The 11,334-nt window shown below is 34.8% G+C and overlaps 1 protein-coding gene across 1 annotated transcript; it reads left to right on the forward strand.

Moving 5' to 3' along the window:
* The first annotated feature begins 3,471 nt into the window (after nucleotides 1-3,471).
* Nucleotides 3,472-5,121, forward strand: LOC126653741 (UDP-glycosyltransferase 91A1-like). Its single transcript, XM_050347673.2, has one exon. The coding sequence runs from the start codon at nucleotides 3,601-3,603 to the stop codon at nucleotides 5,005-5,007; it is 1,407 nt and encodes a 468-aa protein (XP_050203630.1). The 5' UTR covers nucleotides 3,472-3,600; the 3' UTR covers nucleotides 5,008-5,121.
* Nucleotides 5,122-11,334: the final 6,213 nt, after the last annotated feature.

Raw genomic sequence — 11,334 nt, forward strand, 5'->3', positions numbered from 1 at the left:
ATACTAATTAATATTTTCTTAATCTATGTATAAATTAGATATGCCCCTTCTTAAATAAGGCGGAAGAAGTGGTTATATTATAACTATACTATGTATTTTGTATATAATTAATATGAAATTGATTCGATTTTTCAGTAAAAATATATTTATGACTATACCGATATTTTTTTGGGAATAGAACTCGATTATTTATTTTAACATAACTCTAATGACTCTCTAAATATGAATTAATGATAAAAAGTTTATTAAACAAATTAAAAGAGAAGAAGTGATAATTAAATTATATTTATTAGTTTAATTGATGTATAATGCCAATATTATATTGTGACTTGAGTTTGTTGAGGTGTTAAAAGCATAAATGGATTTGAAATTTGAATTAATCATCTATATTAGTAATCAAAGTACTAATAATTAAAGCATAATTAAAAATTAGAACATATCAATTTTTTTTATTTATGCATGTGATTTTGAAACATTCAAAATTATAAAACAAATCAGGAAATTGATATTATTTTTTAGGCTTAATTACCAAAAAATGCCAAACCTATACGTCTTGTGTCAATTATAGCCAAATCTTTAAAAATCACCAGATTTAACCAAACCTTATATGTTCTGTTTCTTTTTTAGCCATTTTTGAACCGAACCGGTTTTTCTGACACCGTGTCGTCCATGTCACCGGCAACTAAGCAATTGGCTGGCATGACAGCTGAAATATTTAAATAAGGTTTGGCTATAACTGACACAAAATGCATAGTTTTGGTATTTTTTGGTGGATAAAACTAATTTTAAAATTAAAGAATTAAATGATTAATTATATTATAATAAAATTCATATACATTAAAAAATAATATTTTTATTTAACGCTAATTAAAATTAATCTATTTTTTTTACTAAATTTAATTAATTCTAGTAAATATTTTTACATATTTGATGGATATATAATTAATTTAAATTCTATTGAAAACAAAATATATCATATTCATCTTTTTTTTTTAAAAACAATTCCGTCGTCGGTTCGTTGACACCGCCGCCGTTTGAGACCCAATTGTTCGTCTTCCGACGAACAATCTGAGAGTATATACAAAATAAACATACGACAGTATTCATAATTCAACTATACACACATAAACATAAAAATAATCACTGAATAGACTGCTTATTTAAAAGACGAGTGTAATTTTTTCTCATTTTTTTCTTTAAAAAGTGAAGTGCATTGTGGTGTAATCAATATATATCATGATGTTTATAAGCATAATTCCTTATGTTATTTTACTCGGTATAGCTAAAAACTTACCTTAATTTACGCATAACTATTTTATTTATTACCTAAATCCAGTCATAACAAAACATTAAAAATAATAAATCAAGTTCAAAATCATTATAAACATCACTTTCACCAAATTTAATCAACATTAATTACTAAGTAATACATTAATTCATTTATTTAGTTTCATATTCATTAAAATATATTATAATATAAATTTATTAGATTTAATTAGGTTTAATAAAAAATTAAAATTAATTTTAATTAGTATTAAATAGGAAATATTAATTATTTTTAAATATAAATAAATTTTATAAATGATATAATTAATTTACTAATTATTAAATTTAAAAATTGGTTTGAATTTAAAATTTAGTTTATTCACCTAAAAATACCAAACCTATTTCTTTTGTGTCAGTTATAGCCAAACCTTATTTAAATATTTCAGCTGCCATGCCAGCCAATTGCTTAGTTGGCGGTGACGTGGATGACACGGTGTCATAAAAACCGGTTCGATTTAAAAATGGCTAAAAAAACAGAATATATAAGGTTTGGCTAAGTCTGGTGATTTTTAAAGGTTTGGCTATAATTGACACAAAACGTATAGGTTTGGCATTTTTTGGTGATTAAGCCTATTTTTTAATAAATGATTGATTTTTAAAATTTATAATTGTTTTAGATTTTAAGATTTTTTTACAATTTTGTTGACTAAAGTTATTATAGTAATTTATTGTAATATTTTTCTAATGATGAATAAAATAATTAAGAAAGATAATTATTATAAAAAAGAGGAAGATTAAGCTAATAAAATAATTAAGGAAGATAATTATTATAAAAAAAAGGAAGATTAAGCTATAGAAACAGATGCATTATACACTTTTCCTCTTTCTTTATCAAAAGGTAATTGTGTTATAGTACTACAGTAATTGAGGAAAAAAATATATTTAAATGGGAAATCATGTGACAAAAAAAGAGGAATAAAAGATACCTTCAAATCATTTGAAGAAAGACAGAAAGTATATAATTTTTGAGGAAGGATTTGACAACTTTGCAACACTAATCTATTTGCTTGATCAAGTTTCTTTCGCATTACTGAATGATTAACAAATTTGGAAACATGATAAAAATACATATTTGTCCTATATTAAGACGCTTTCCATTGTATATCTAGATTATTTATTCTAATCGAACTCTTCTTTTGTAATAGTAGTTAAATAGATTTCTTAATTCAATTGAGTTCTCTTTAATTATAGTAGTTAGATGAATATTATAATAATTAAATTACCATAAAACCATAATTAGAATAGTCAGTTAGTAATAATATAGGAAGGACTATTAGGTAAATGTGTCTGTCCCTCCACCATTCGTGCTTTTATACATAATATAGATATAGATGAAAAAATAAACTTCTTCCACATCCGTAGAAATAATTAATGAGAATTCCCCGCTCTATTAAAGGTGGATTCTCATAAGAAAAAAATGGACTATTAAATATTATCCCTATATTTTTAGATATTGAGTCTGTTTCTTATTTAAATACTTTTTTATTTTTTCCTAATTCTAAAACTCACATTCAAATCCTTTCAACTTACATTCAAATACGAATATTTTTATATTAATTTTTTTTATCAAAAAATACACTTATATTATTTTTAAGTAAATATATAGACTATATTGTTTAATTTTAAAAAAATCGTTTAATTTCAAAATGTTTTTCGTTTAATTTTTTTAAAAAAATATTTTAAATTTAAAAGTGTTTCCTTTAATTTCAAATTTTTTCGTTTAATTTAGAAAGTGTTCTTTTATTTAATTTTAATTTTTTTTAAAAATATTTTAAAAAAATAAAAATTAAAGAACTTATCTGAAAAACATCTCCCCAAGGGGAGACTTCCCCGGGAAATGTCTCCCCCTTGTGGAGATCTTTTCCGAGAATGTCCCTTAATTTTTTTGAAATAATATAAAAATAAAAAATAAAAAAAAGACGGTACTTAATAATTTAGGGACAGTATTTACACAAAAAAAGCCTAGAAATATCCTCTCCATTATCTCCTTTGGTGGTTCATGGGAGATAATCAAAATTATTTTGATGGTCCCCTAAATTAAAAATCATTTTGATGACTCCTTGGGACATGCTGCATTTTTATATTCAGTTCAACAAAAATATGTATTTTTATTAGAAGCCCTATAAAAAATTGACTAGCCGGCCCTGAGTAAATTAATTTCAGATTTTGACCTAAGAATTTGTCTATTATAAAAGCCTTTAACTTAGTTTAACAAGCTCCATCATCTTCATTTTACAGAAACTCAAATCAACCTTTCAAACTCCATTAAATTCCATGGCCGATGATTCTAAGCTACACATCGCACTCTTTCCATGGCTAGCTTTCGGTCACATGATTCCATATTTAGAGTTAGCCAAACTTTTAGCTCAAAAAAATCACAAAATCTCATTCATTTCAACTCCTCGAAACATCGACCGTCTCCCTAAACTTCCTCCGAATCTCTCCCCTTTCATAACATTCGTCAAGATTCCGCTGCCACGTACTGATCAGATTCCTGAAGATGCTCAGGCGACGACTGATCTTCCATTCGACAAAGTCCAGTACCTTAAGAAAGCATACGACTGTCTTGAACAGCCATTGAAAACATTTCTTGAAAATTCTGATGTTGATTGGTTGTTTTATGATTTTACGGCTTTTTGGCTACCGGAAATCGCCAGAAGTCTCGGAATTTCAAACGGGTTTTTTAGTATCTTCTTGGGCGCTTCGTTGGGAATGTTTGTGAAACCAGCTTCATTTGAGGATGATGATCGTGTTACACCTGAACAATTTACAGTTCCGGCGAAATGGGTTAGTTTTCCGACCAACGCTGCTTTTAAGCTGTTCGAAGTCGTCAGGATTTTTGAATCTGTGGCCGGTGATGCGTCTGATGTTTCTGATTTTTTTCGTGTGGCCGAGGTAGTTAAAGGTTGTGATCTGATTGTTGTAAGAAGCTGCATGGATTTTGAACCAGAATGGCTGAATCTAATGCAGGAGATTCATGAGAAACCATGTCTACCTGCCGGTATGCTTCCGACTACAGAATATGATGGCGGAGAAGAAATAGAGGAGTGGATTCCGATCAAACAGTGGCTTGATAAGCAAGATAAAGCTTCTGTAGTGTACGTAGCATTCGGTAGTGAAGCGAAACCGAGTCAAGACGAGTTAAACGAGATTGCTCTCGGCCTCGAGTTATCAGGGCTTCCATTCTTTTGGGTGCTGAGAAACCGTAGAGGGTTAATCGATACTGAAGTAATCAAACTACCCGATGGGTTCGAGGAGCGAACCAAAGAGCGTGGCGTGGTCTGCACCAGTTGGGCTCCTCAGCTCAAGATTTTAGCTCATGACTCGGTGGGTGGGTTCTTGACTCACTCAGGATGGAGTTCAGTGGTGGAAGCGAGTCAATATGCGAGACCTCTTATACTACTCACATTCTTAGCTGATCAAGGGATCAATGCTAGAATTTTGGAGGAGAAAAAAATGGGATATCCAATACCAAGAAACGAGTTTGATGGATCGTTTACGGGTGACTCAGTAGCCGAGTCGTTGAAATTGGTGATAGTGAAAGATGAAGGTAAGATTTATAGAGACAAAGCCAAGGAGATGAGAATTCTTTTTGGAGATAGAGGAAGACAAGATATTTATGTTAACAACTTGCTTGATTATCTTAAGACAAATAAGCAAGCAAAAGCTATGGTTAATTAACATGTAATAATAAGATCAAACTGGTACTATGTGATTGTTTTAAACTTTATTTTCTTGTTCCATGTATCTGAATCTTTATTTTAAGAATCGAACCGAACCGACCTATTCAACTGATTTGATTATAATTTAAAGGTCAATTTGATCCGATCAAAAATCTAAGATCAGTCCGAAAAACCGAAGTATGGTTCAACTTTTTTTTTTTTGAGAAAAGTATGGTTCAACTTCAATAAGAAAAAGTATTGGATTGAAAGCTAAGTTTAGGGAAGACGTTGTTACACCGGAATCCCCTAAAGCCATGTCTTTTAGAGATAAAGTTCTACAAGCAGATAGGGAGAAGGTAGATTCTATCTCTGGAAATGATGATGATGATTTTGTTATACAGGATGATGATGTTACAATGACCAAATATGGATCTCAATCTGCCATTACGTTCTCGAAACGGGTTACAGAGGAACTGTCCAAGCCTTGGCGTTCAGCGGTGATTGTGAAACTATTGGGAAGACCAATAGGTTACCGGAATCTTTGTAATCGCCTTGACTCTATGTGGAACTTTACACAAGGTTTTGATGTTATTGACCTAGAAAATGAATATTTCTTGGTTAAATTGAAGAGTAGTTATGATATTGAAACTGTTCTAACAGGGGGACCATGGGTTATGCTTGGTCATTATCTTTCAGTTCAAGCTTGGAATGCTGAGTTTGATTGCACCAAGGATTGTATTCAATCGGTGAATGCCTGGATCCGGTTACCAGGTATGCCTATTCACTATTATAATAAAAAAGTTCTTAGATACATCGGTCAGATGGTGGGGAAGGTGATTAAGATCGATTATTGCACTGAATCAGCAGAAAGAGGCAAATTTGCTCGAATCGCGGTTGAATTAGATCTTACGAAGCCTCTGATTTCTCAATTCTATATTGATGGCAAACTTCAGTTTGTGGAATATGAATGTCTGCCGAGGATTTGTTTCAATTGTGGTAAATTTGGACATGTTCAAGCCCATTGTCCTGATTTGATTCCAACTACTGTTCAAGATAGAGGGATAACTCCTCATCAGAATGTTTCTCCGGTAACAGTTGCTGATAAACCAATTGAGAAAGTCAGCATTCCTAACTTTGGTCCTTGGATGATGGTGGGTAAAAAAGGAAAATCTAGTCCTGTGGGTAATCGGGAGAAAAATAATCGCATTCCTATTTTGAATAAGGAAAAAGATATTTCTGGTTCCAGATTCCATGTTTTAGAAAAGGATGAGATGGAATCAGTTACCAATTGTGATGAAATCCCGGTTTTAGAGGAAGTGGTGATTGATGCCAATCAGGAAAATCAGAATCCTAACGTGCAAAAACATATTCTAAGTAGACAACATGCAATAAAAGACCAAGATGCCCCAAGCAGTCTTAAGGCTCATCAGAATCTAAAAGCCCAAGGAAAAAGGCCCATCCCTATCCCAAAATCGAATACGCAGCGTTTCACTGTTGAAAAAGCTCCATCCTCTCTAAACCCAGAAAATCATTCGGTGGTCACAGTTTCATTTAATCATCAAAAAAATAATCCTTCTTCTTCTTCAATTCATGTTGATAATAGTTTGAATAAAAGAAGAGACGCGCAAGACATGGATATTGTGATTGAAGATCCAGATCCTCCTGATATTGGAAACAAAATAGCTACTAATGTTGGGCATGCAAACTCAGAGATAGATCCATCTCGGAACATTTCGAATTTCCCAGATGTGATGGTGATTGATAGTTGTGCTGAGATTGAGAATAACCAAGATAATGGGAGTCATGTGTTGAAAAACGAGAGTCATGTGTCTGCTTGAGGAATATTGGTTTGTCTTCTCCCCCTTATCTTTTTTAATGATTGATAAACAAAAAATTTTGATTTGGAATGTTCAGGGAGCTGGGTCGAAAGCCTTTATCAGAACTTTTAGAATGTATTGTTCTAAGTATAATCTTGATATTGTGGGTATTGTGGAGCCTAGAATTAGCGGTATTAAAGCTGATATGTTTGTGAAAAGTAGTGGGTTTGATAATTCTCATAGAATTGAAGCGTCTGGGTTCTCAGGAGGCATCTGGGTTCTGTGGAAATCGAATGTGAATATTGTTGTTCTGCAAAATAACAAACATTTTGTTCATTTACGAGTTACGAATGGTGCTAGCAAGTATTTGTTGACCATTGTGTATGCTAGTCCGAATGCTACACTTCGTCGTTTGGTTTGGGATGACCTTTCCGCTTTGGCTAGGTCGATTCAGGGTCCTTGGATTATTGGGGGAGATTATAATGCTGCTCTCTGTGATAGCGAGAAAAGGGGAGGTAGTGTTGTGACTTCGGGCAGATGTAATTTTTTCAAGAACTGGGTTGATGATAATCAACTCATTGATATGGGGTTTATTGGGTCTCAGTTTACGTGGAGGAGAGGTAATGTTCTTAAACGGCTGGATCGTTTCATTTGTAATATCAATTGGACTCAAAAGTTCAAGGATTATTATGTTAATCATCTTCCTAGGGTGCAATCTGATCACAACCCTATCCTTCTTCAGTTCAGCTGCCATACTCCTACTCGTTTCACTCCTAAGCCGTTTAGATTTCTGGCAGCGTGGGTAGGAGATAAGATTTTCCAGGGGCTGGTGGAAAATAATTGGCGTAGTGACGAGCCGCTTGTTAATTGTGTGAGTAATTTTGCCGCTGCAGCTAAGCAATGGAACCATCATGAGTTTGGTAACATTTTCAAGAGAAAAAACAGTCTTATGACGCGTATCGGAGGAATTCAAAGAACTAGGGATACTTTCTGGTCCCAGAGCTTAATGAATCTTGAGAACAAGCTTCAGAGAGAGTTGGATGAAGTTCTCCTTCAAGAGGAGCTCCTTTGGTTACAAAAGTCGAGGTGTGAGTGGATTATTGATGGTGACCGTAATACCAAATTCTTCCACAATAAAGTTCAGCAAAGGAGACGTTTCAATAAAATTGTGGCTCTTAAAGGGGAGGATGGGTGTTTGATTGATGACCAGGAGGTGCTCAAGAATTTAGCGGTTTCCTATTTTTCAGACTTGTTTACTGGAAGCACTGTTACAGATGATGTTATGGCTGATTGTGAGTCTTTTCCTGAGCTGGATCAGAATATGGTGTCTAACCTAAAGGCCCCTATTAGGGAGGAGGAAATTCGTATCGCTCTCTGGGAGATGAAACCTCTGAAAGCTCCGGGTGTGGATGGTCTTCATGCTTTCTTTTACCAGAGATATTGGAATATTGTGGGGAAGAAATTGGTGGAGTTTGTGATGGGCATTTTTGCAGGTAATCCTATTCCTAATGAAGTGAATCAAACCCTTATCACTCTCATTCCGAAGTGCGATAATCCTGTTTCTCTAAAGCAATTTCGGCCAATTAGCTTATGTAACGTGTCTTATAAAGTTGTTACCAAACTTATTGCCAATCGTTTGAAAAAGATCTTACCGCTGATTATTGGCCCAGCTCAGACAAGTTTTGTGGCGGGCAGGCACATCACGGATAATATTATTTTGGCTCAAGAAGTGATGCATTCTATGAGAAGGAAGAGAGGCCGGAAGGGGTTTATGGCTATTAAAATCGACTTGGAAAAAGCTTATGATAAAATTTCTTGGGACTTCCTCAAAAATACTTTACAGGTTGTTGGTATTCCGTCCTTGCTTAGCAATGTTATTTTAGAGTGTGTTACTACTGCAACTCTTAGCATTTTGTGGAATGGTAGTCCTCTTTCCCCCATTAATCCAAGTTGTGGTATACGGCAGGGGGATCCCCTATCCCCCTATCTGTTTGTTCTCTGTATTGAAAGGTTAGCGCATTTGATTAATTTTGAAGTTTTGCACAAGAGGTGGAAGCCGATTAGGCTAGGCAAGAATTGTCCCCCGCTGTCCTATTTATTTTTCGCAGATGACCTGCTCTTGTTTTGTGAAGCATCCATGGAGCAAGCTGAAGTAGTGAATCAGGTCCTGAACTCTTTTTGTAGTTGTTCGGGTCAAAAAGTGAGTAAAGAGAAAACTAAAGTTTTATTCTCTACTAATATCTCCGCCTCTCTGGGTAATCAAATTGCTAATAAGTTAGGTGTTGCTAAGACTACGGATTTAGGCAAATACTTGGGTATTGATATGCTTCATGGGAGAGTTACTAAGAAGCATTCGAGAGGTCTTATGGAGCGTATTCGTAACAGATTCTCTCATTGGCAGGCCAAGACTTTGTCAATGGCGGGTCGTTCTACGCTGGTGAATTCAGTTATTTCTGCCATGCCCACTTACTCTATGCAAACTATGTCTATTCCTGTAGGTATTTGTGATGATATTGAGGGGACTTGCAGGCGATTCTTGTGGGGAGAAAATACAGAGAATAGGAAAATTCATTTAGTCAAGTGGGATACTATTTGCCAACCGCGCGGCTATGGAGGTTTAGGCCATAGGAATTTGAGGAATATGAACACGGCTTTGCTGATGAAGATAGGGTGGAATGTCATCTCGAATCATGACAAGCTTTGGGTTCAAATCATGCGTGAGAAGTACAAGTTTAGCTTTGATAATTACCATAATCTTCCTCGTATAAAGGGTGCCTCCCATTTATGGCAGTCTTTGAACCGTATATGGGATCAGGTGATTAGAGGCATCAGGTGGGCTCTTTGCGATGGCAAGAAAATCAGATTTTGGCTCGACCCGTGGCTGGATTCTGAAGTGATTTTGAGTCAGGTTGCTACAGGTTTGATCCCTCAACATGATCTTTATTGTACTGTTGGTTTTTATACAGATAATAATAGTTGGTGTTGGGATAAATTCTCTAATCTTATTCCGTATGATTGGTTAGTTAAAATTGCCAATATGTGCCCCCCTAGTGATGACTACGGAAATGATTTTGTGTATTGGGGTTTGTCTTCTTCTGGGCTGTTTTCTACCAAATCTGCTTATAAGGCGATTGCTAGCCCGAATTGGTCTGATGCGAATGTTTGTTGGAAGATTGTGTGGAGGTGGAAGGGTCCGGAGAGAATAAAACACTTTCTTTGGCTGGTCATGCACAAGAAACTGCTTACGAATGTTGAACGATATCGACGTCATTTAACCTCGGAGACTGGCTGCAGTAGATGCAGAGATGGAGAAGAGGACGTTGATCATGTTTTGAGAAGTTGCTGGTTTGCCAAACAAGTGTGGAACAGGTTTGTTGCTCTGCCGGATAGAGGTCAGTTCTTTAACTCTTCTTTTGATGATTGGTTGCTTGATAATTTGTCCGGATCTGCGGTTAATGAGTCCGTGTTAGACTGGGTTTCTCTTTTTGGTGTGGCGAATTGGAGAATTTGGTCTTGGAGGAATCACTCCGTGATGGGAAATAAGTTTATCCCGGTTGCTCAAATTCATTCAGAAATTTTGCATCATGTGAAATATATAAATTTGGCTAGAGCAGCTAATATTATTCATTTGAATCCTATGGTTAATAAACGGGTTTCTTCTATTGGATGGTGTGTTCCCCCTACTGGTTGGTCTAAGATTAATACAGATGGAGCTTTTAACTCTGAAACAGGTTTTGCTAAAGCAGGAGGTATCGTTCGTAATGATATGGGAGGTTGGATGGGTAGTTTCTCCATGGCTATAGGGCTGGATTCAGTTGTGGGAGCAGAGTTCAAGGGTGTTTATTATGGGCTACTGTTAGGCTGGAGTCTGGGGGCGAGGAGAATTATTCTAGAGGTGGACAATAAGCTAGTAGTGGAGAAGATTAATGGAACTGGTATTGCAGCTCAGTATTCCAATTTATTAGTAGCTATTCGTGCTTTGATTAATAGAGACTGGGAAGTGCGTGTTTTGCATGTCTACAGAGAAGCAAATTTTGCGGCGGACCATTTAGCTTCTTTGGGTTATGATGATGGTATCGGGATTATTTATCACGAGTCCCCTCCGGACAGCCTTATTCCATGGATTCAGCACGATCTCCATGGAGTGTCCTATGATAGACCTGTTATGTATTAGGTGTTCTTAGGCTTTTGCCTCTTTTTTCTGTATCAAAAAAAAAAGAAAAAGTATTGGATCGGTCAAACCGTAAAAACTGATCCATTCTTTATCTATTAAATGTATTACAGTGCTTACTTATTAGTTTTTAAATCTATTTGCTAGGTATGATTTTATTTATGTGTTTGAGTTGTAGGCATATTGATTTATTACAAGTGTTTAAATTTTAAGTATATAGATTTATTATAGAAAAGTTATATATCTTTATAAGATATATTTCATCTTATTTAATTAGGTTATTTAGTAGTTGGACTGATTGAATCGTAACCCAGTGATTATATGATTAAGCTACAGATTCAGTTTTAAAATACCAGAA

The sequence above is a fragment of the Mercurialis annua genome, linkage group LG6, assembly GCF_937616625.2.
Source record: "Mercurialis annua linkage group LG6, ddMerAnnu1.2, whole genome shotgun sequence".
NCBI lineage: Eukaryota > Viridiplantae > Streptophyta > Magnoliopsida > Malpighiales > Euphorbiaceae > Mercurialis > Mercurialis annua.